Here is a 23829-nt window from a genome sequence, read left to right on the forward strand (position 1 = left end):
ACAAAACTACCATTAAAAGGTCCGATCGTCATCATTAACAAATACTTAACGCAAAAATTCTGTATGTAGGGGGAGATATGCATCTTTCAAATGATTTGACACAGATAAAAAGCTTAGTTTGACCATATTTTCCTGGTCCTAGAGTCATGAAAGGTTCAGAGTACATTGAGGAGAGTTTTTACTTTCAATAATTGTATAAAAAAAAAAATATTAAAAAAAAAGAAGAAGAATAATTAAAATATAAAAATGGGCAAAAATGTTGTTACGAGGCTTTCATCAGACAGCGAAGTAATTACAACAATACTATGGTACCAGAGACCGAGAATTACCAAGGCACTATCACTATAATATAACACATTGTGGCAGACGGTAATTACAGAGTGTACAAGGGCGGGTAATTGCAAGGGCGGGTAAGTGTCTCAGACCTTCCTCCTGTGCGGTTAAAGGAAAAATCCACCCCAAAACTATATTTTTGTATTTATTTTTAATTAGTCCATTGTTGATACAGTCCCAAAATGTTTTGCATGTCAGCAGTCAAGTTTTCAAGATATTGGACTTTCAAGAAGCAAAGTGTCACTTGCCACATCATCATGACATTATAGGACTGTATCAACAGTAGAGTAATAAAAAATGATATAAATATATATATATATTTTTTTCCCCCTTTTCATTACTCCACTGTTGAGTGATACTGCACGAGTTTTCCTTTAAGTAAAGTAGAGGTGGGGGGACCCTCCCTCTGTCTGTCTGAAGCCCCCTACGAAGGCCCCTATGAAGGCTATGCAGACCTAGTAAGCTGACTGAAGATTGCTGAGTAATGCAGGCCCTTGAGGAGCAGAGAGAGAGTGGGCAGTCGATACGTTTGACTGCAGGCAAAGTTGCTTGTTTGAAGTTCGTCAACCTCAGTGGCTAGGCTCCTCCGGGCACTGAGGTTGACGAACTTCAAACAAGCAACTTTGCCTGCTCAACCAGCTCCCATGCCTCTCTTCTCCCCCTCTCTCTCAGTCTCGCTCTTTCCCTCCTTTCCTCTCTCACTCTTTCTGTCTCACTCGTTCCCTCCACTGATGGAAACATAAAAAATGTGGGTTCAAACATTCTCAGGGAAAAGGGGAAGAAAATGGAGAACTGGGGGGGAAACCAGCAGAGGAAACTCTGCAATTAAAAATCAAATGAGGAGAACAATGACACAGCAAGGTTTTCCTTTTGGGGGTGCTGGGGGAGGCTGAGGGGCCAAATAAGTTCTTGCGAAACGAAGGACGTCATCCACACCCTCAGGACGAGTCAAGACTTTGTCTCACTTTTCAATCTGCAGTTGGTGAGTGATGCAGTGTTGGAGGTGATCAGAGCGTGTGAACTGTGGCAGTCTGGCCATCGAGTCACTGTTGAGTGATTGGTACCCGACTGCATTGTGTTACCATCTGAGTGAAAGCATTTAAAAGTTGTTTACTCCACCACCACCTTGCTCTGCAAATCCATCAGAACAGATCAAAAGAAAGGATTCCACAAAATTTCAGTTGAGTCCAGCAGCAACAAAAGCAGACCAGATACAGTGGGGCAAAAAAGTATTTAGTCAGTCACCAATTGTGCAAGTTCTCCCACTTAAATAGACGAGAGTGGCCTATAATTTTCCTCATACGTACACTTCAACTATGACAGACAAAATGACAGAAAAAATCCAGAAAATCACAATGTAGGATTTTTAATTAATTTATTTGCAAATTATGGTGGAAAATAAGTATTTGGTCAACTACAAACAAGCACGATTTCTGGCTCTCACAGACCTGTAACTTCTTCTTTAAGAGGCTCATCTGTCCTCCACTCGTTACCTGTATTAATGGCACCTGTTTGAACTTGTTATCAGTATAAAAGACACCTGTCCACAACCTCAAACAGTCACACTTCAAACTCCACTATGGCCAAGACCAAAGAGCTGTCAAAGGACACCAGAAACAAAATTGTAGACCTGCACCAGGCTGGGAAAACTGAATCTGCAATAGGGGAGCAGCTTGGTTTGAAGAAATCAACTGTGGGAGTAATTATTAGGAAATGGAAGACATACAAGACCACTGATACTCTCCCTCGATCTGGGGCTCCACGCAAGATCTTACCCCGTGGGGTCAAAATGATCACAAGAACGGTGAGCAAAAATCCCAGAACCACACGGGGGGACCTAGTGAATGACCTGCAGAGAGCTGGGACCAAAGTAACAAAGCCTACCATCAGTAACACACTACGCCGCCAGGGACTCAAATCCTGCAGTGCCAGACGTGTCCCCCTGCTTAAGCCAGTACATTTCCAGGCCCGTCTGAAGTGTTCTAGACCGCATTTGGATGATCCAGAAGAAGATTGGAAGAATGTCATATGGTCAGATGAAACCAAAATATAACTTTTTAGTAAAAACTCAACTCGTCATGTTTGGAGGACAAAGAATGCTGAGTTGCATCCAAAGAACACCATACCTACTGTGAAGCATGGGGGTGGAAACATCATGCTTTGGGGCTGTTTTTCTGCAAAGGGACCAGGACGACTGATCCGTGTAAAGGACAGAATGAATGGGGCCATGTATTGTGAGATTTTGAGTGAAAACCTCCTTCCATCAGCAAGGGCATTGAAGATGCAACGTGGCTGGGTCTTTCAGCATGACAATGATCCCAAACACACTGCCCGGGCAACAAAGGAGTGGCTTCGTAAGAAGCATTTCAAGGTCCTGGAATGGCCGAGCCAGTCTCCAGATCTCAACCCCATAGAAAATCTTTGGAGGGAGTTGAAAGTCCGTGTTGCCCAGCAACAGCCCCAAAACATCACTGCTCTAGAGGAGATCTGCATGGAGGAATGTGCCAAAATACCAGCAACAGTGTGTGAAAACCTTGTGAAGACTTACAGAAAACATTTGACCTCTGTCATTGCCAACAAAGGGTATATAACAACTTAACTTTGGTTATTGACCAAATACTTATTTTCCACCATAATCTGCAAATAAATTCATTAAACATCCTAATGTGATTTTCTGGATTATTTTTGAAATTTTGTCTGTCATAGTTGAAGTGTACCTATGATGAAAATTACAGGCCTCTCATCTTTTTAAGTGGGAGAACTTGCACAATTGGTGGCTGACTAAATACTTGTTTGCCCCACTGTACTTAAATGCATATGTATTAGGCCTAATTTGCCCTATACAACTCCACCTAGAGACCCAGGAGAGCTTTATGAGAAGGCCAAAGTTGGAAGGTAGACAGAATAAACATCAATGGACACAAAAGTACATTTTAGAGAAGAATGTCAAGGCACCCAATGCATCACTGTTTCATGGGTGAGGCCCAAATGCCAAACAGTATTCTAGTTTTGTCTATGACACTTTTCCTAAGAGCTTGCCATTAAAGACAGTGATAAAAATATGGTAGAAATTGTAAAGAAACTGAAGAAAAACATTAAGAACACCTACTGTTCCAGAGACATAGACTGACCAGGTGAATCCAGGTGAAAGCTATGATCCTTTATTGATGTCACATGTTGAATCCACTTCAAATCAGTGTAGATGAAGGGGAGGACACAGGTTAAAGAAGGATTTTTATGCCTTTAGACAATTGAGAAATTGTGTAGATTGTGTATGCCATTTAGAGAGTGAATAGTTAAGTGCCTTTGAACTGAGTATGATAGTAGGTGCAAGGTGCACCGGTTTGTGTCAAGAATTGCAACACTGCTGTGTGTTTCATGCTCAACAGTTTCCAGTGTCAAGAATTGTCCATCACCCAAAGGTCATCCAGACAACTTGACACAACTGTGGGAAGGGTTGGAGTCAACCCTTTCGACACCTTGTAGAGTCCATGCATGCCCCAACTCAATATGAGGAAGGTGTTCCTAATGTTTGGTATAGTCAGTGTATAATCACCAAAGTAAGCAGAACACATACACGGTCATAACAGGAAGCAACTTATATATACAGGATAATTGGGTTTTTGGCAATTTGGCCAAAGAGTACAAACATAGACAGTGCACAAGGAATACTTGAATATGGTAGAACAGCTAATTAACTTGATGGATGGAAGTGGGGCTCGAAACCACGCTGCCAAAAGGCTGAAATGTCCTAAATGACAGAAACTGTGCTACTATGAACACATAAACTGTATAAGTTACGAACGACACCATCAAATATGAGATCTCATCTACATGACAGCTGAACAAAGCTAGAAGGCAGCTTGCCACTTGCAGCACAGAGACAGAGTATCAAAAGATGTGTTATCTGAGGAGTTTGACATCGATGCACAGGGTCATTGTTGAGCTCACTCCTCTCCTCCACTCCCCATCGATGGAGAGATAATAGACCCCATCAATATTCCAGACCTCCCTGAACTTTGGAGCGGGTCACAGTCCCCCCCATCCTCAGGTGGCGATACCTACCCGCTCCACTCATCACTCACCCTCAGGCAGATCATGACGGAGCTCTAAATATACCTATGCACCGCTGACTGCAATTAAGCTCCCTGCCTCCCTCTCGCAAAATAGCTCTCACCTCATGGAATATTCATGAGGTGTGGTGCTGTTGGGTGAGGGGGTTTGACATGTCACCAACACTTCTTGTCTATCTTCTCCACTGACTGACATATGTGACTTTGTGCAGTGTGCAAGAGATAGGGGATAGGATCGATACAGGGTAGGGTATACAGGCCACCTGTTTTCACAGTAACTGTCGCCATCTTTGCATCTCTCTCTCTCGCAATCTTTGCATCTCTCTCTCTCGCCATCTTTGCATCTCTCTCTCTCGCCATCTTTGCATCTCTCTCTCTCGCCATCTTTGCATCTCTCTCTCTCGCCATCTTTGCATCTCTCTCTCTCCCGCCATCTTTGCATCTCTCTCTCTCTTGCACTCTTTGCATCTCTCTCTCTCGCCATCTTTGCATCTCTCTCTCTCGCAATCTTTGCATCTCTCTCTCTCTTGCACTCTTTGCATCTCTCTCTCTCGCCATCTTTGCATCTCTCTCTCTCGCCATCTTTGCATCTCTCTCTCTCGCCATCTTTGCATCTCTCTCTCTCGCCATCTTTGCATCTCTCTCTCTCTCGCCATCTTTGCATCTCTCTCTCTCTCGCCATCTTTGCATCTCTCTCTCTGGCACTCTTTGCATCTCTCTCTCTGGCACTCTTTGCATCTCTCTCTCTGGCACTCTTTGCATCTCTCTCTCTCGCCATCTTTGCATCTCTCTCTCTCTCGCCATCTTTGCATCTCTCTCTCTGGCACTCTTTGCATCTCTCTCTCTGGCACTCTTTGCATCTCTCTCTCTGGCACTCTTTGCATCTCTCTCTCTGGCACTCTTTGCATCTCTCTCTGGCACTCTTTGCATCTCTCTCTCTCTCGCCATCTTTGCATCTCTCTCTCTCACGCCATCTTTGCATCTCTCTTTCTGGCACTCTTTGCATCTCTCTCTCTGGCACTCTTTGCATCTCTCTCTCTGGCACTCTTTGCATCTCTCTCTCGCCATCTTTGCATCTCTCTCTCTCCCGCCATCTTTGCATCTCTCTCTCTCGCCATCTTTGCATCTCTCTCTCTCGCCATCTTTGCATCTCTCTCTCTCTCGCCATCTTTGCATCTCTCTCTCTGGCACTCTTTGCATCTCTCTCTCGCCATCTTTGCATCTCTCTCTCTCCCGCCATCTTTGCATCTCTCTCTCTCTCGCCATCTTTGCATCTCTCTCTCTCGCCATCTTTGCATCTCTCTCTCTCTCTGGCACTCTTTGCATCTCTCTCTCTGGCACTCTTTGCATCTCTCTCTCTGGCACTCTTTGCATCTCTCTCTCTCGCACTCTTTGCATCTCTCTCTCTCGCACTCTTTGCATCTCTCTCTCTCTCGCACTCTTTGCATCTCTCTCTCTCGCACTCTTTGCATCTCTCTCTCTCGCACTCTTTGCATCTCTCTCTCTCGCACTCTTTGCATCTCTCTCTCTCGCACTCTTTGCATCTCTCTCTCTCTCGCACTCTTTGCATCTCTCTCTCTCTCGCACTCTTTGCATCTCTCTCTCTCTCGCACTCTTTGCATCTCTCTCTCTCTCGCACTCTTTGCATCTCTCTCTCTCTCGCACTCTTTGCATCTCTCTCTCTCTCGCACTCTTTGCATCTCTCTCTCTCTCTCGCACTCTTTGCATCTCTCTCTCTCTCGCGCTCTTTGCATCTCTCTCTCTCTCTCGCGCTCTTTGCATCTCTCTCTCTCTCTCGCGCTCTTTGCATCTCTCTCTCTCTCGCGCTCTTTGCATCTCTCTCTCTCGCGCTCTTTGCATCTCTCTCTCTCTCTCTCGCGCTCTTTGCATCTCTCTCTCGCGCTCTTTGCATCTCTGTCTCGCGCTCTTTGCATCGCTCTCTCGCGCTCTTTGCATCTCTGTCTCGCGCTCTTTGCATCGCTCTCTCGCGCTCTTTGCATCTCTCTCTCGCTCTTTGCATCTCTCTCCTCGCTCTTTGCATCTCTCTCTCGCGCTCTTTGCATCTCTCTCTCTCGCCATCTTTGCATCTCTCTCTCTCTCGCCATCTTTGCATCTCTCTCTCGCGCTCTTTGCATCTCTCTCTCTCGCACTCTTTGCATCTCTCTCATTCTCGCCATCTTTGCATCTCTCTCTCTCGCCATCTTTGCATCTCTCTCTCTCTCGCCATCTTTGCATCTCTCTCTCTCGCACTCTTTGCATCTCTCTCGCCATCTTTGCATCTCTCTCTCGCCATCTTTGCATCTCTCTCTCTCGCCATCTTTGCATCTCTCTCTCTCGCCATCTTTGCATCTCTCTCTCGCACTCTTTGCATCTCTCTCATTCTCGCCATCTTTGCATCTCTCTCTCTCGCCATCTTTGCATCTCTCTCTCTCGCACTCTTTGCATCCCTCTCTCTCGCGCTCTTTGCATCTCTCTCTCTCTCGCCATCTTTGCATCTCTCGCACTCTTTGCATCTCTCTCTCTCTCGCGCTCTTTGCATCTCTCTCTCTCGCCATCTTTGCATCTTTCGCACTCTTTGCATCTCTCTCTCTCTCGCCATCTTTGCATCTCTCTCTCTCTCGCGCTCTTTGCATCTCTCTCTCTCGCACTCTTTGCATCTCTCTCTCTCTCTCTCTCGCGCTCTTTGCATCTCTCTCTCTCGCACTCTTTGAATCTCTCTCTCTCGCACTCTTTGCATCTCTCTCTCTCGCACTCTTTGCATCTCTCTCTCTCTCTCGCACTCTTTGCATCTCTCTCTCTCGCCATCTTTGCATCTCTCTCTCTAGAGCACTCTTTGCATCTCTCTCTCTAGCACTCTTTGCATCTCTCTCTCTCGCTCTCTTTGCATCTCTCTCTCTCTCTCGCACTCTTTGCATCTCTCTCTCTCGCTCTCTTTGCATCTCTCTCTCGCACTCTTTGCATCTCTCTCTCGCACTCTTTGCATCTCTCTCTCGCCATCTTTGCATCTCTCTCTCTCGCCATCTTTGCATCTCTCTCTCTCGCACTCTTTGCATCTCTCTCTCTCGCACTCTTTGCATCTCATCTCTCTCGCCATCTTTGCATCTCTCTCTCTCTCGCACTCTTTGCATCTCTCTCTCTCTCTCGCACTCTTTGCATCTCTCTCTCTCGCACTCTTTGCATCTCTCTCTCGCACTCTTTGCATCTCTCTCTCGCCATCTTTGCATCTTTCTCTCGCCATCTTTGCATCTCTCTCTCTCGCAATCTTTGCATCTCTCTCTCTCGCAATCTTTGCATTTCTCTCTCTCTCGCAATCTTTGCATCTCTCTCGCCATCTTTGCATCTCTCTCGCCATCTTTGCATCTCTCTCGCCATCTTTGCATCTCTCTCGCCATCTTTGCATCTCTCTCGCCATCTTTGCATCTCTCTCGCCATCTTTGCATCTCTCTCGCCATCTTTGCATCTCGCTCTCTCTTTGCATCTCGCTCTCTCTTTGCATCTCGCTCTCTCTTTGCATCTCGCTCTCTCTTTGCATCTCGCTCTCTCTTTGCATCTCTCTCTCTCTCTTTGCATCTCTCTCTCTCTTTGCATCTCTCTCTCTCTTTGCATCTCTCTCTCTCTTTGCATCTCGCTCTCTCTCTCTCTGTATTTCGTTCTCTCTTTGCATCTCTCTCTCTGTGAGTGTGTGTGTGGCAAATGTTAGTTTTTTAAAATCAGTTTTTGAACCATTAAGCATTATCCAAGCAGGCAAGTGAACAGAGAACCTGTTTACATCAACAGTAAAAGTCTGACTGGCTCTCGAGTGGTGAGATTTTGAGGATGGGCGTCAGTAAGTGCCTGCGTCCTAAATTACCCTCAATTCCCTATATAGTGCACTACTTATGACCAGAGTCCTATGTGCCCTGGTCAAAACTATTGCACTATGTGCACTATATGTAGAGAATATAATGCCATTTGGGACACAGACAGTGAATGAGTGAAAGCAGGCCTACAGTATACTGTGTGCATGGAGTGGAATGCTTGTTATTGTTTTGGTTTTAATTGGTGGCTCATTAGCCCAGGAGTTTGCAAGGGACAGCACATTCACAGACACTAAGAGTGCCCACCCCTAGCACACTGCATCAAGGCTAAAGCCCACCAACGCAACATAATTGGCCAAATATTTGGTGTTGCCATACCGTCTGCGTCTAGCTAACTAAACCACCCGTATTGTAAATGACTTCCCTAGGGACATTTTGATTCTTGGATTGTTGATTTTTCTCTCTTTCTGTGTTGATGATGTCTCTCCAACAGACTCTTTCTCTTCCAGTTATCCTTTTTGTAGATAATGGATTCCTACCCTTGTCCTGGTTCCTCCCTGTTTCAATTGGGAGGGGATAATCTTTCCCATGCTCTCAGGCCATGCGTGTGTGTGTGTACACGTGTATGAGCTAGGCAGCGAGGATGAGAGGCTACCTTGGCTCTGTTCTCCTCAGCTGCTTGCCTTGAAACCTGTCCTCTCTTCCCCCTCCTTTTCTCTGCCAGTGTTGTGTTTGTTCTTTTACTGAGGTTGTCTGGCCAAGGATGCCTCTTTAATTTCCTCTGGGAAGAGACAAGGGGAGATGGATCCATGCTCCAAGGACAGGAGAGGATGGCTGGCAGGACAGGGGGCAGTGGGGGGCCGCCAACAGGGAAAGATGTTCAGTCCAAGGTGCTTGGACCTGTTGTTCCTCTGACTGGGGGATTTCTTAACAGAGCAGACAGAGGAACCGGAACACACACACACCACCCTCTTACCTTTCCGTCACCAATGAGCGACGAGGAGAAGACATACTCAAGCTGGAGGGCGATCCCCACAGCCTGGTGACTGGGCAGCTTGAGCTCCAGACTGCTACGTAGAGCCAGGTTCTGACTAGGACTGGAGCTGCTGGAAAGATAGCACACAGGGAGAAAGAGAGGGAAACATTAAAAGAAAGAGGGAGAGAGAAAGAAAGAGAGGGGTGGGAGAGAGAGAGAAAGAAAAGAGAGATGTGACAAGGGTTGCGAGTGGACAAGTGATCCATGTGGCAGTCACCATACAGTACATGACAGCTTGTCTTGCTAACAGAAAAAAAAAAAAAAAACATTCGCTCTACACCAGGTGTTCAACCTGGGGTCCTCTAGGGGCTCCACAGAGGTACTGCAGGGGGTTCGCAAAAATATTCAAAATAAAAACATGGAATTTGGATTTTATTAGAACGTTTTTGTGAATATCGCAAGCAACAAGATTTAGAACACTTACTCATTCAAGGGTTTTTCTTTATTTTTACTATTTTCTACAAGAATCAACCAAGACAAGATGGACAAAGAGTGAATCACAATATACACTGATACATTTTCTTAGAATAGCTTCTTGTGTGTCTATTATACAGCTTTATCTGTGTTCTGTGGATGTTAGATGACTAAGACGGGTGTCACATCAAATCAAATCAAAATCAAATTAAACACAAAGTGCAAGGCACTTCTCTGTCTGTAAGGTTAGGCTATGTGCAGGAGGCAGGAGCATTGGAAAGTTCAAATCATTTGAACTTGGCGCTTGGGCTGGGCGGTATAATAATAATAATAATATATAATATATGGGTATGGCCCAAAAGTGATATCTGGATTTTTTCAATTTATTTGCGATTCATGACATACAGTACCAGTCAGACGTTTGGACACACCTACTCATTCCAGAGTTTTACTTTATTTGTACTATTTTCTACATTGTAGAATAACAGTGAAGACATCAAAACTATGAAATAACACATATGGAATTATGTAGTAACCAAATAAAGTGTTAAACAAATCAAAAAATATATTCAAATAGCTATTTGCCTTGATGACAGCTTTGCACACTCTTGGCATCCTCTCAACCAGCTTCATGAGGTAGTCACCTGGAATGCATTTCAATTAACTGGTGTGCCTTCTAAAAAGTTAATTTGTGGAATTTCTTTCTTTCCTTCTTAATGCGTTTGAGCCAATCGCTGGGGGGCTACAGAAGATGGTACTTTACCAAATAGGGCTAAGAAGAACAACTCAAATAAGCAAAGAGAAATGACAGTCCATCATTACTTTAACACATGGAAGGTCAGTCAACAAGGAAAATGTCAAGAACTGAACGTTTCTTCAAGTGCAATCGCAAAAACCATCAAGCGCTATGATGAAACTGGCTCTCATGTGGACCGCCACAGGAAAGGGAGACGCAGAGGTTCCTGTGCTTCAGAGAGTTACCAGCCTCAGAAATTGCAACCCAAATAAATTATTCGCAGAGTTCAAGTTACAGACACATCTCAACATCAACTGTTCAGGGGAGACGGTGTGGATCAGACCTTCATGGTCGAATTGCTGCAAAGAAAGAAGAGACTTACTTGGGCCAAGAAATACGACCAATGGACATTAGACCAGTGGAAATTTGTCCTTTGGTCTGGAGTCCAAATTGGAGATTTTTGGTTCCAACCGCTGTGTCTTTGTGAGACGCGGTGCTGGTGAACGGATTATCTCTGCATGTGTATTTCCCACCGTAAAGCATGGAGGAGGAGGTGTTATGGTGTGATGATGCTTTGCTGGTGACACTGTCTGTGATTTATTTAAAATTCAAGGCACACTTTACCAGCATGGCTACCACAGCATTCTGCAGCAATACACCATCCTATCTGATTTGGGCTTATCATGTGTTTTTGAGCAGGACAATGACCCAACACACCTCCAGGCTGTGTAAGGGCTATTTGAACAAGAAGGAGAGTGATGGAGTGCTGCATCAGATGACCTGGCCTCCACAATCCTCCGACCTCAACCAAATTGAGATGGTTTAGGATGAGTAGACGGAAGGAAGAGCAGGCAACAAGTGCTCAGCATATGTGGGAACTCCTTCAAGACTGTTGGAAAAACATTCCAGGTGAAGCTGGTTGAAAGAATGCCAAGAGTGTGCAAAGCTGTCATCGAGGCAAAAGGGTTGCTATTTGAATAATCTGAAATATAAAATAGATTTGTTGAACACTTTTTGGATGTCTTCACTATATTATTCTACAATGTAGAAAATAGTATAATAAAGAAACCCCTTGAATGAGTAGGTGTTCAAACTTTTGACTGGTAGTGTACCTATAGTAGAATTATGTCAACTGTATTTCTCAACTCCTAATACTGAGCTAATTACGCTCACTGGAGTATCTGACATAGACGTTGAATAAGCAAAAGCAAGTACCAGTCGTGGCAAGTGCCGCTGGCAAGGTTTCTTGACTTGGAAATACATTTTTGCCAAAACACATCTATAACCTTTGTTTAACCAGCTAGACAGCTGCTATTAGCTAAAATGTGTTTGGAATTACCATTCTAGCTAATAGGCTATGCTAGAGTTTACACTTCCTCTTCCAATTATAATGTGGGGAGGTCAAAATAATGAAAGAGTATCTACCAAAACTATTACTTTTAAAATTGTTATTGCCATTATCATTCACCTGATGATAATACCAAGATGTGAAAATACATTTTTTGCTAACATATAATGGGGGTCCCTGGATAAGCAGCAAAAAAAATAACAAAAAAAGTTGAAGACCCCTATTTTACACACTAAATACAAAATCAGTCTTACTCCGGTCCAGCACCTCAAACTACAGAAAGGTATCCAAATTGCCCAAGAATCCACTACACAACAGTATTGTAACTATTCTGAGAGTAGTGGCACAGAAATAGCTGCAACAGTCACTTGTCAATTGAAAAGTTTCTATTTGATGTAGTTTGTTAAAATCGATAAGTCTTCTTTCAACCACTGCTAGAATCATCATAAAAAAGAAAGTTAAATAACTAAAGTAATCATCGTTCAGACTGAAGGTCAAACAATGGCTCTACCAAAAGTAAACGATGGACTGTTCCACTGAGCGTTGTGCCAACTACTTCCTTGCAATTGTTCTAACAACTGTATTAAAGTGAAGTGCTGTCATTTCTTCTTAGAAAAGGAAAATCACTGCGGATGACAATGATGTAGAGCGGTGCCCACTGCATGCGCCATGTGTTACTGGCCCCATGTGATCCTCGCATTCATATTATTTACATTTTCATCATTCACAGTTTGCATACAGTCCTGACTGCCAGCATATTGACGAAGTGAGGAAATGTTGTGAAGGTCAGCAGAGTTGCGCTACTCTCCGGAGGCAGAACCCCCCAGGAGACTGGAACAGGCGTTGCTTTGAACTGGGCCCACGAGCAGCCCTGTGTGTGTGTGTGTGTGAGCGTTGGCTTCGGCGAAACGACGACAAAAAAAAAAAATCTCCAGAATAATTACGGCCTACGCTGTGCTATTCATAACAGTGCTTTCAAATTCTGTGTGACCAGCAAGGGGGGGAACAAGAGAGTTCTACCTACCTCTTTATAAAAGGAACTAAAACACAAACGGCGGTAGCGTCGGATAATGTAGTGTCATTATGATTATTATGGTTTATTATGTATGGGGTGCAGCCCAAATGGCACCCTATTCCCTGTAGTCCACTACTTTTCAACAGAGCCCTATGCGAATTAGTCAAGAGTAGTGCACTATATAGGGAATAGGATGCCATTTGGGATACAGGCAAGGAGGTGATAGAAACAGGGAGGCCACTTTATCTGATGGGGGGGGGCATACTTGACACGCCCACATAGTTGCTATAAATGTGGTGGCATCAGACAAACAGCTTTATTATAAGCGATATGAGATGAATGTGCGTTCACTAATTCTAAACTAATAACTGAACCAACTCATGAAAGCTGATTTGAATATTGTGTCTTGCCATTTCTAATATGTTGGTATGTGGCCTTATACAAGCACACAGTCATACAAAGTAGTATGTGAGCATCTAAATCTTGATTGGTAATTAATTTGTCTATTACCGTCTATCGATACAGTATATAGATCATTGGTCAAGAGATGAATCGTTGAATACGGTGTGTTGGTGCTGGACTGGAACAAAGCCCTGCACAAGGGTTGGTGATCAGTGATCTAAACAGTGTGTGTGTTGGTTTTATCCTCTCTCATCTAATGTCAATCCAGAGTGTGACTCCATCACCAGCACAACACTGTGGGTTCAGCACCACAAGGAGGCCACTATCACTATGTCAATGGTAGCAGGGTCATACTGATTAGTGCACACTGTAGCAAAACATTTTCCAACGAAAGACAAAAAATACTGTGATTCTTATTGGAAAATTTCAATTAGTAGTCCCTCCCTGTTTCAGTCCGTTTTCTTCCTTATAATGCCAAGTGAATAGGACCCAGGAAACCCATGTGCTTACAAATACATGAACAGAAAGTGACAGAAACCCACGGTGTCGTAACAACCCTTGTTGTAGGGTTTGACGTGCTGAAGCCATCCGTCGGAAGCTGATTATGTGTGTTTTAGTGCTGGTCAGAGTGGAAAAGGGTACGGAACCTATTGCTGACCTTGCATGATCAAACCCAGTTGACGGGGTTAATGTACCAAACCCTGCGCTCAAGGATGTAGCCTACCGCTACCAACCCAGTGAGGCTCCACTCCACTCACCAGTCTCTGGTCAGTGTGCCCTGTCGGGACGTGCCCCCTTTGGTACGTCCCCTGCTCCAATCGGTGGCCTCGGTTGTCTCCAGCACCACCGCCTGGGGGCGCTCCAAGAAGCCCCAGCCGTTGTGGACCCCCACGTGGAGCCTCCGCTCCTGGATGACCACCACCGGTGAGCTCTCCGGACCAGAGTGTTTCTGCAGGAGAGAAGAAGAGATCCAATCAGGATTTATTGAGCCAAGGTAGCTCCTCATCCACACACGTGAGCAGACACACACCCACACACTTTGAGTGAGAAAATCTCTAATTGCATGTTGTATAGATAATGAATAAGATCTAGCATAGATGGGGATTTAAATGACACTTACATCTGTCAGGTTGTACAGTTGAGGCCATTAAACTATAAAAGTTGGATACAACTAGGCTATAAAACAGTGCTCACAGACAGTACAAATGTATTTTTAGGTGTACAGAACCCTCTCTACAGCATTCCTCCTGGTACCACCTCAGGACACTGTCACCGTCCCCGTGTGATGAGACATGACGAGGCGTCACCCTCACAGCCCGACTTCTCAGCCCGTCTCACAAAGTCTCACACTCTGAGGTCTCACTTATTGCTCTGCTCTGCAAGTACTTTGACTCTGTCTGCTCATTTCATCTGCTGCTCAGCCTCTTAGTGGAGAAGGGGAAAGACGAGAGCCCCATACATGTTTAAAGGAGTGGACCCTTTGCATATAATAGGAGGAGAAAGCTGTGACAATGGAAACGGCAAACAGAAAAGAAGATGATTACACTGTGCACAAAGGCATACAATAGCATACATTTTTTAATTGCTTTCTTGCGGCCCTGTTACAGCGTATACATTATCATAATAATAGCAATGGTTCATACTAATGCTGCGATTACGCAAATTGTAACTAATTAATCAGCCAATAATTATTTCAAATCAAACATCTGGGGAACCATTGGTTCTTTTTTTGCATTTTGTTTTTCGCTCGCTCTAATAACGTGACAATCAATCACAGATAAACCGTCATTACAAGCTACCGTATGAAATGAAAAATGTAAATGCGAATGGAGAAGTCAATGTGTTTAACAAACAAGTCAATCAACGGGCGGATTGGTTGTCAGCTGTTTTGGGAGTTTGCGCTGCAGCGTGGCACTTGCAGCTGCTAAGTAACTCAGAGAGAGCAGTGAGCGAGATGATTGACTGTAAACTCTCTAACCCTGGGTTCTGGGCCTAACTTCTTCTCCTGTGTTACTACCTGCCTCTCCAGCTTCTGCCTCCCTCTATCTTTCTCATTGCCTCTCTCTCTGCCTAAACTGTCTCCATATCCACCCACACCTTCCCAATCCAATTAGCATATCAATTGAGCATCAGTATTATATACAGCTGCAGAGCGTGCAGCCCACGTATCCTCATCATTCTCTCAATCTTCCTCACTCCACCTCTCCTACTCTCTCTATCCCTCTCTCTCTCTCTCTCTCTCCCTCTCTCCTGTTCTCTTCGCAGCAACAGTAAACATCTCAAGTCCATCTCTCTCAAGTGGCCGGGGAAGATACAGTAGTCGGGGCTTGTTTATACTCAATGGGGAAATTGTGTTTAACATCTGAAACATTCCCATTTAGATCCGTCAATGCCTTTCGAGGGTCATCTCAGTAAAGAGACCCGAGGCACAAACCCTGGAAAGTTGTGAGATACACTACATGACCAAAAGTATGTGGAAACCTGCTCGTCGAACATCTCATTCCAAAATCATGGGCATTAATAAGGATTTGGTCCCCCTGTTGCTGCTATAACAGCCTCCACTCTTCTGGGAATTCTTTCCACTAGATGTTGGAACATAGCTGTGGGGACTTGCTTCCATTCAGCCACAAGAGCATTAGTGAGGTCTGGCTGAAAGCACAAAAATTACTAGAACGTCTTTGTATGCTGTAGCATTAAGATTTCTAATAGGCCTAGCCGAGCCTGAACCATGAAAAACAACCCCAGACCATTATTCCTCCTCCGCCAAACTTTACAGTTTGGGCAGGTAACGTTCCCCTGGCATCCGCCAAACCCAGATTAGTCCGTCGGACTGCCAGATGGTGAAGCGTGATTCATCACTCCAGAGAACACGTTTCCACTGCAACCGAGGACAGACAATTTTCACTCACTACACACTTCAGCACTCGGCAGTCCCATTCTGTGAGCTTCTGTTTCCTACCACTTCGTAGCTGAGCCGCTGTTGCTCCTAGACATTTCCACTTCACAATAACAGCACTTACAGTTGACCAGGGCAGTTCTAGGAGGGCAGAAATTTGCCGAACTGACTCGTTGGAAAGGTGGCATCCTATGATGGTGCCACGTTGAAAGTCTCTGAGCTCTCCAGTAAGGCCATTCTACTGTCAATGTTAGTCTATGGATATTGAAGGGGTGTCCACATGCTTTTGGCTATGTAGTGTATTATGGACACCCCTTCAATCTCCATAGACAGGCATTGGCAGTAGAATGGCCTTACTGAAGAGCTCCGTGACCGTGTAGGCCACACAAGCTCACAGAACAGGACTGACGATTGTTGAAAGCCGTTATTCTCATTGAAAATACTGAAGGCCGTTATTCTCATAACCAAAAATATTGCATTTTCAGCTATGTAAAGATACTGTTGGCTATATAGTGTCTTTCCATAACCAAAAATATTGCATTTTCAGTTGTTTGAAGCTGGTGTACAATCCTGAAAGTAAAAGACGCAAATATGAAACTTAGTAACAGATCTACCGCTTCTTCGACTTGCTTTCAATGAGAATAACGGCCTTCAGCAATTGGCGGTCCCATTCTGTGAGCTTGTGTGGCTTATACGGTCACCACGCTCTTCAGTAAGGCCATTCTACTACCAATGCTTGTCTATGGAGATTGCATGGCAGTGCGCTCGATTCTATACATCTGTCAGCAACAGGTGTGGCTGAAACCGACAAATCTACTAATTTGAAGGGGTGTCCACATACTTTGTAAATATACTGTATAATGAGGCTGATGTGGCAGGTAGCCTAGAGGTTAACCAAAACCAAAAGGTCACTGGTTCAAATCCCCAAGCAGGCAAGGTGGAAAATCTGCCTATCTGCAAGGCAATTAACCCCCAAAAACAACTGCTCCCCTAGTGTGGACGTTGATTAAGGCAGCCGACCCCGTACCTCTCTGATTCAGACACATTTTAGTTGAATGCATTCAGTTGTGCAACTGACTAGGTATCCCCTTTCCCTGAATATACACTGGCTCACTGTGCCTAGCTCGGGCCTATGGGACAGCCACAGTACGAGGCACAGAGGCAGTCGTTTTCTGGGCCATTGCCTGTTTGAAAGAGAACGCCCATAAATGACACATACGATTCTTCTACACCTAAATCTTATGTCTTTAGGCATTACAAATCTTCCAAGTGGCTGCAGTTCCAGATTATCTGGAAAACCGATTTTCCGTGGCTAAAGATAATGAGATTTCTGCGCATGTGCAGGATTTGTATTTTGTTGATATAGCTGGTGCCCACCTCCACTGCCTATGTAGCTGCTGCTCTGTGCTCCGCTGCTGCTTCCCCCTCCTTGAAGGGCAATGAACGCCTTTGTCTGGTGCAGCCTACAAACTTCATGTTGTACTACAGCCTACAAACTACAAGTCCATGTTCTAACTAACTATGGCATTCCATGCCTCAGTAGGCTATTAAGCATAAGTGCGATTTCATGTTCTTATTCTCAGGAGAGGAGTTAGGCTACATGCAGCTATTTACATGTTGTACACAAAACATGATTAATTTTTTTCCCGCCCCCAATGCAAAACTCAAGTCGTGAATTACATGCAGCCATCAAGGCAGCATATCAAACACGAGCAAGACACAGACACGCTGTCTAATTAGCGATTGAAAATGTATTTTTTCTTTGCAAACATTGGCTATGCAGAAGGCAGACAGGCAGTCAAAGTAGTAGTGTTATTCATTAGTGTCTCTGGCTAGTGACTACGATATGGCAGCAAATACAAAAATCTGCCAAAACGCAGATTGTTTTTGCTCCAGTGCAATGTGTAGGGACTGCATCCTGCTTGTGCAACTGCAATATCCATTACAACAGATAGAGAAGGTTTTAGCCTCCATAATGGCTTCGAATGTTTAGCTGTGCAGAAAAATGAGGCAGACATAGGCTGGGTTCGAAAGCATCAACACTGTGATGCATCATGGGTAAATTGTGGCTGACTGACTGATCTACAAATAACCGTTATTTTTGATGCAAGGTGATTTGTAGAGCAGTCAGCCTCGACTCGCCTTTAAAGTCGGCTGCAATGTCGAACGTGTCCACAGGCTACATCATCATGGTTCAGAAGAGGGTAAATAAAGAGAGAAACGTGAAGAGAGGTTGAGTGTGAACAGCAGCGACGTAGAAAGAAGTGTGTGCCTAAAACAACCCGTGGAGAAAGAGGATTCCAGAGAGGGGGGGTGAAAACACTGCATTCACAGCCATGGCCTTTGTTAAAACAACAGGCTCCATCCTCTAAATATCCATAACCTTTTTCAGTCAAATACAATTACCAACAGTCCTCATCACAAACATAGCATACAGTTTGAGTATGACAACCATGACAAGAAAATAATGCAGAGAGAGACAAACAAAAACAGCCTTCATTCTAATTACAATTCTTATTCTTTCTATGCTGGAGGCAACTCAACACTGTGATGATTTTAAAAAATCATTGCCTCTAAGTTCCTTCTGACAACAGAGTGGCGGCTGGCAGTATAAGTGTTACAAGAACCCCACAAATGATTGCTTTCAGCTACATTTAGATTACAATTATGATTATGCCTTCTCTGGAATCTATCTGTTCGCACACTCTTTCAACATCTCCAGTGTGAGGAGATGACAGGAGATGGCACCGTTTTATCTAGGACAGGACTGTAATGAAGTGATTGAGGGAGAGAAAGTGCTGTCTGAAGCTTCTAACAGGCAACATCTGTTAAAACCCATCCCCTCTCTTGTCGCCCCTTCCACACGCACCCTTCTCTCATATCTGTCTATCCACCTCTCGCACTCCATCTGACACGCTTTCTTTCTCCTATATCCCTTCCTCCCTCCAACTCTATCTATCTATCCTCTGGCTGCTGCCATCACAGATTTGTTTTCCCATCCTAAAATGTCAATATTTTAAAGCTAAGAAGCTTACAGGGAACAATTAAATGGTCCCTAAGTTAAATTATACTCAATTTCCTCTGTCACAGAAGAGGGGAGTCGTCCGAGTGATGAGCGCATAGCGTGGGGCACAGGCGAGCCAGAGCTCAGGACATCCTGCAGCTCCTCTCGCTCTCACCCCACTAGACAGCTTTTATGTCTCATCTGTAAAAAAAAAAATAATAATAATAATAATAAAAAAAAAAACTTGATCATCATTATGATGTAACCCGTGACACTTTGCTTCATGAAAGTCCAATATCTTGAAAATATTACTGACATGTGACTTTATCAACAGTGGACTACTGAAAAAAGTGAATTTCCTCTTTAACTGGCCATCCACGGGAGATGTCCATGGGTCTCTCTCTGTCGCTCACTCTCTGAGAGTCACCACCTTTGTTAACAGTGGTGGTAGAAATTGTGACCCGGTCTCATCATGCTACCATGCGTGCATACAGCGTGGTAGACTAGTCGTAGACACGTGAGCACAGTGGATCAAGCCGCTGTGACAGCGCAAACGTCTTAGTTATTTAAACTACCAGAATTACAGTTTGTTTAAAAAAAGAGAGAGTCTCATCTGTGCATATTAGGAGGCAATTTATTGCCATGCTTTGTTAACAGTGTAAACAAAGTAGTTGGTTGCGAGAGAGTAGGGTTGTTGTTGTTTTTTTTAGCTTCCAATTCGTGCAGTAGCCCAGTGTGGGAGTTGTTCAGAGAAACCAGAACATTCTGTTCAGTCAGGAGTTCAGACGAGGAGAAAATGAACTCTTCTACATTCCAGCTTTTTCAATGGCTGAGTAAGAAAATTATGCCTTAATAGACATGGCCTTGGGGGCCATGAGAATAAATGCTTTTTCTCTGCAAAATACATAGGTTCTTAATGCTCCTTAGAAATCAGTGAGAGAAATAAACCCCCTCCTACAAGTCAAAGACAATTATATTAGAATAATATCTTATCTCTTCACAGGACAAAAAAGGAAAGAAAGTGCAAGCTATACATTAATGCTGAGTGCTGTAGTGGAGCACATAAAGGTAACACCTCAGACCCACCTTGGGATGAGGCTTGAGGCATATTAGCACCTTCTTTCTCAGGGTTTCAATATTTACATTTCGATTACAATTAAAAACAAATCCAGGATTTGAACATACATCTCGAATATTACTAGCCTGTTTCAACCCGGTATTTAAAAAGGAGCAAGGCTGTTACTTATCGCCAGTGCAGAATCTTGTTGATTCAATTTGTACAATGTACTGGCTTGGCAAAAATTGAAATATTTGGTAAGCAAAATGTACTTTTACTGAAAGAACTGTCAGTTGAATAACATGGAACTGACTAGAAAGTAAGGTCATTTAAACAAGGGAGAGAGCATGCAGTGTGCAGTGTCTTGTGCTGTTCATTTTGAACAAATTAAATGGGATCCTTAAGGAGAATAAATTGGTTTTTGAAGGTTATTTGTGTTCTGATGCTGCAGATGAAGTAAGTGTGCAAGTTATTTGATTGGTTGAGTCGGGGGGTTTAGTCAGTCAGACAGAATGAGACTATAAAGTAGGTCCAGCGTCTGGAATACAGAGGATTTAATAACATGACATAATACCAGTCGTAACCATTCATACAGGCTTATGTCACCCCTAAATCATGCCTTTATGTTTTGGCACAGAGATTAATTTGATGTCAAATGCAAAATTCAGCAAATACAAACTGTGATTAATATCAAACTGTGATTAATATTAAAGTTCAGCAAGCTGCAATGTATAGTGTTATAACACTATGAAGGCATGTGACATAACAAGTTGGGCTGAAAGGGCTGAGTCAACCCTGAATAAAATCCATATTAGTGCAATCTCAATAAGGGGTTAAGTCTCAGAGCATTCATCTGAAACATGGGGGACCCTCTCTGAAACAACTAAATTCATCTGAATTGTAAAATCAGCTAAATAGGGACTCAAAGGCTAATTATTTTCAAAATGTTTTATTTTTATACTAATCTTAAAGATATGAGAACTCTGTCAGTGCCAACAAGACAAGCCCATTAGAGGGGTCGTTTGGTGTTTCTCTGTGTGTGCGTGTGCATATACAAACACATGCTAGCATGTGCTAGCATGTATGTGTCTGTGAGCATGCTATCCTGGGTGTTTGAGCTAGTGTGTGTGTGTGCGAGCATGTTAGCATGTTTGTGTATGCGCATGCTAGCTTGTGCGCACGTATGCTAGCATGTTTGTATGTGAGCGCAAAACATGCTACCATATGTGTGTGTGTGTGTGTGGCGTGTGTGTGTGTACGTACGTGTGGCGGTGGAGGGAGATGCCCAAGCTGTGGACGTTAGCTTCCTCAAACCGAGGTGAGTCATCCTTCCCAGGAAACACAGTTGAACCATCATTAGCATGCTTTTGTCATCCTCCCACTCCTCTGCTCCTTAACACATTTTAACTGGCATATCGCTTCTGCTGATGAATCGCATTGCCCTCCTGGTGAAAACGCAGCCCACGATTCACTATCAGAAAATATTGAGTCACAAGTCGACCAATATAGCCAGCTTATAAAATGATCCCACTTTTTTGTTGCTGCTCTTTTCACCAGAGTATACTGCTTTTTAGTTAGGGTGGTTGGGGCTTCAGGAGGTACCCTATTCCCTAATTTAGTGAACTACTTTTGACCAGAGGCCATAGGGTTAAAGGTCACTTGAGATGGACAGCATTGAGTGTTCCCTGACGACTCCACTTGACTAGACACTAAAATCACTGGCAAGAGAACATATTAACATAAGGAAATCTTTTAGGAGGTGGTAATGCCTATTGATCACACTCCTGGCCAGGAGGGTTCGGTCAATGGTGCCCACTCACGCCGCTTCCCTGATGCTCATTTGTTTTGACTGCTAAAGTGAGACAACACACGCTTGAAGATGATTAAAAAGAGCCGGTTCCCAGACTGTCCCACATAGGTTCAGATGCCATTATAGATTTGAGTATTCTGCATTATAGTTGTTGATACAGAATGCTGAATCTGGACACCTCTAATGCTAACCTCAGCTCATTATTAGAAGGTTATTATAAGGTTCAGATGTTTCCTAGAACACTCAGGTCTTCCCTTTGCATGTCTTTTTTTTCTCCATTGCTCATGTTGTGTAAAACAAATACTCTTCGGTGCAATAAAGGTTTCAATCATCATCATCATCATCATAGAACCCAGAGGAAGGACGAGCTATAATAATGAAATAATAAACAGTAGGCTCAGAGACTTTGTATGGGGGTGGCAGGTAGCCTAGCCATTAGAGACGTGGGCCAGCAAAGGAAGGGATCGTCGGTTTGAATCCCAGTTCAGACTGAAAGAAATTAGGTGCGGAGTGAGCTGGCAAACAAAGAGTTTTACGGGTATTATTCATTGAGCAAGGCACTTGCTACAATTGCTCTGGGTGCGCTGCACTGTGGCTGACCAATTACTTCAAACCGCTATGGTCTGTGTGTGTGTGTGTCTCAGGTGTTTGGGTTGTGAGCATGAAGATACGTTTCTGTTCTCTGTAAGTTAATGGACAATAAGGTATTCTTCTTATTGAATATTTGGGGGGAGTAATATTTTTGTTATTCTTCTGGAGAGAGAGAGCGAGGGGAGATAGGCTATATACAGTGCTATATACAGTGCCTTGCGAAAGTATTCGGCCCCCTTGAACTTTGAACTTCAGACCTTTTGCCACATTTCAGGCTTTAAACAAACATATAAAACTGTATTTTGTGAAGAATCAACAACAAGTGGCACACAATCATGAAGTGGAACGACATTTATTGGATATTTCAAACTTTTTTAACATATCAAAAACTGAAAAATTGGGCGTGCAAAATTATTCAGCCCCTTTACTTTCAGTGCAGCAAACTCTCTCCAGAAGTTCAGTGAGGATCTCTGAATGATCCAATGTTGACCTAAATGACTAATGATGATAAATACAATCCACCTGTGTGTAATCAAGTCTCTGTATAAATGCACCTGCACTGTGATAGTCTCAGAGGTCCGTTAAAAGCGCAGAGAGCATCATTAAGAACAAGGAACACACCAGGCAGGTCCGAGATACTGTTGTGAAGAAGTTTAAAGCCGGATTTGGATACAAAAAGATTTCCCAAGCTTTAAACATCCCAAGGAGCACTGTGCAAGCGATAATATTGAAATGGAAGGAGTATCAGACCACTGCAAATCTACCAAGACCTGGCCGTCCCTCTAAACTTTCAGCTCATACAAGGAGAAGACTGATCAGAGATGCAGCCAAGAGGCCCATGATCACTCTGGATGAACTGCAGAGATCTACAGCTGAGGTGGGAGACTCTGTCCATAGGACAACAATCAGTCGTATATTGCACAAATCTGGCCTTTATGGAAGAGTGGCAAGAAGAAAGCCATTTCTTAAAGATATCCATAAAAAGTGTCGTTTAAAGTTTGCCACACACCAAACATGTGGAAGAAGGTGCTCTGGTCAGATGAAACCAAAATTGAACTTTTTGGCAACAATGCAAAACGTTATGTTTGGCGTAAAAGCAACACAGCTCATCACCCTGAACACACCATCCCCACTGTCAAACATGATGGTGGCAGCATCATGGTTTGGGACTGCTTTTCTTCAGCAGGGACAGGGACGATGGTTAAAATTGATGGGAAGATGGATGGAGCCAAATACAGGACCATTCTGGAAGAAAACCTGATGGAGTCTGCAAAAGACCCGAGACTGGGACGGAGATTTGTCTTCCAACAAGACAAT

General features: G+C 43.8%; 1 protein-coding gene across 4 annotated transcripts in view; it reads right to left on the minus strand.

The window, feature by feature from the left end:
* The window catches only part of LOC118359804 (nephrocystin-4), a 200638-nt gene that overhangs the window by 116503 nt on the left and 60306 nt on the right, over positions 1 to 23829 (minus strand). For 3 of the 4 annotated variants that reach the window (XM_052482160.1, XM_052482159.1, XM_052482157.1), the window contains exons 7-8: positions 13913 to 14103; positions 9180 to 9309 (exon numbers count right to left, since the gene is read on the minus strand). In XM_052482160.1, coding sequence (XP_052338120.1) covers positions 9180 to 9309; positions 13913 to 14103 — 321 coding nt within the window. The remainder of the gene's footprint in view (positions 1 to 9179; positions 9310 to 13912; positions 14104 to 23829) is intronic. The other variant, XM_052482158.1, reaches the window with a different exon arrangement.

Source organism: Oncorhynchus keta, chromosome 27, assembly GCF_023373465.1.
Source record: "Oncorhynchus keta strain PuntledgeMale-10-30-2019 chromosome 27, Oket_V2, whole genome shotgun sequence".
NCBI lineage: Eukaryota > Metazoa > Chordata > Actinopteri > Salmoniformes > Salmonidae > Oncorhynchus > Oncorhynchus keta.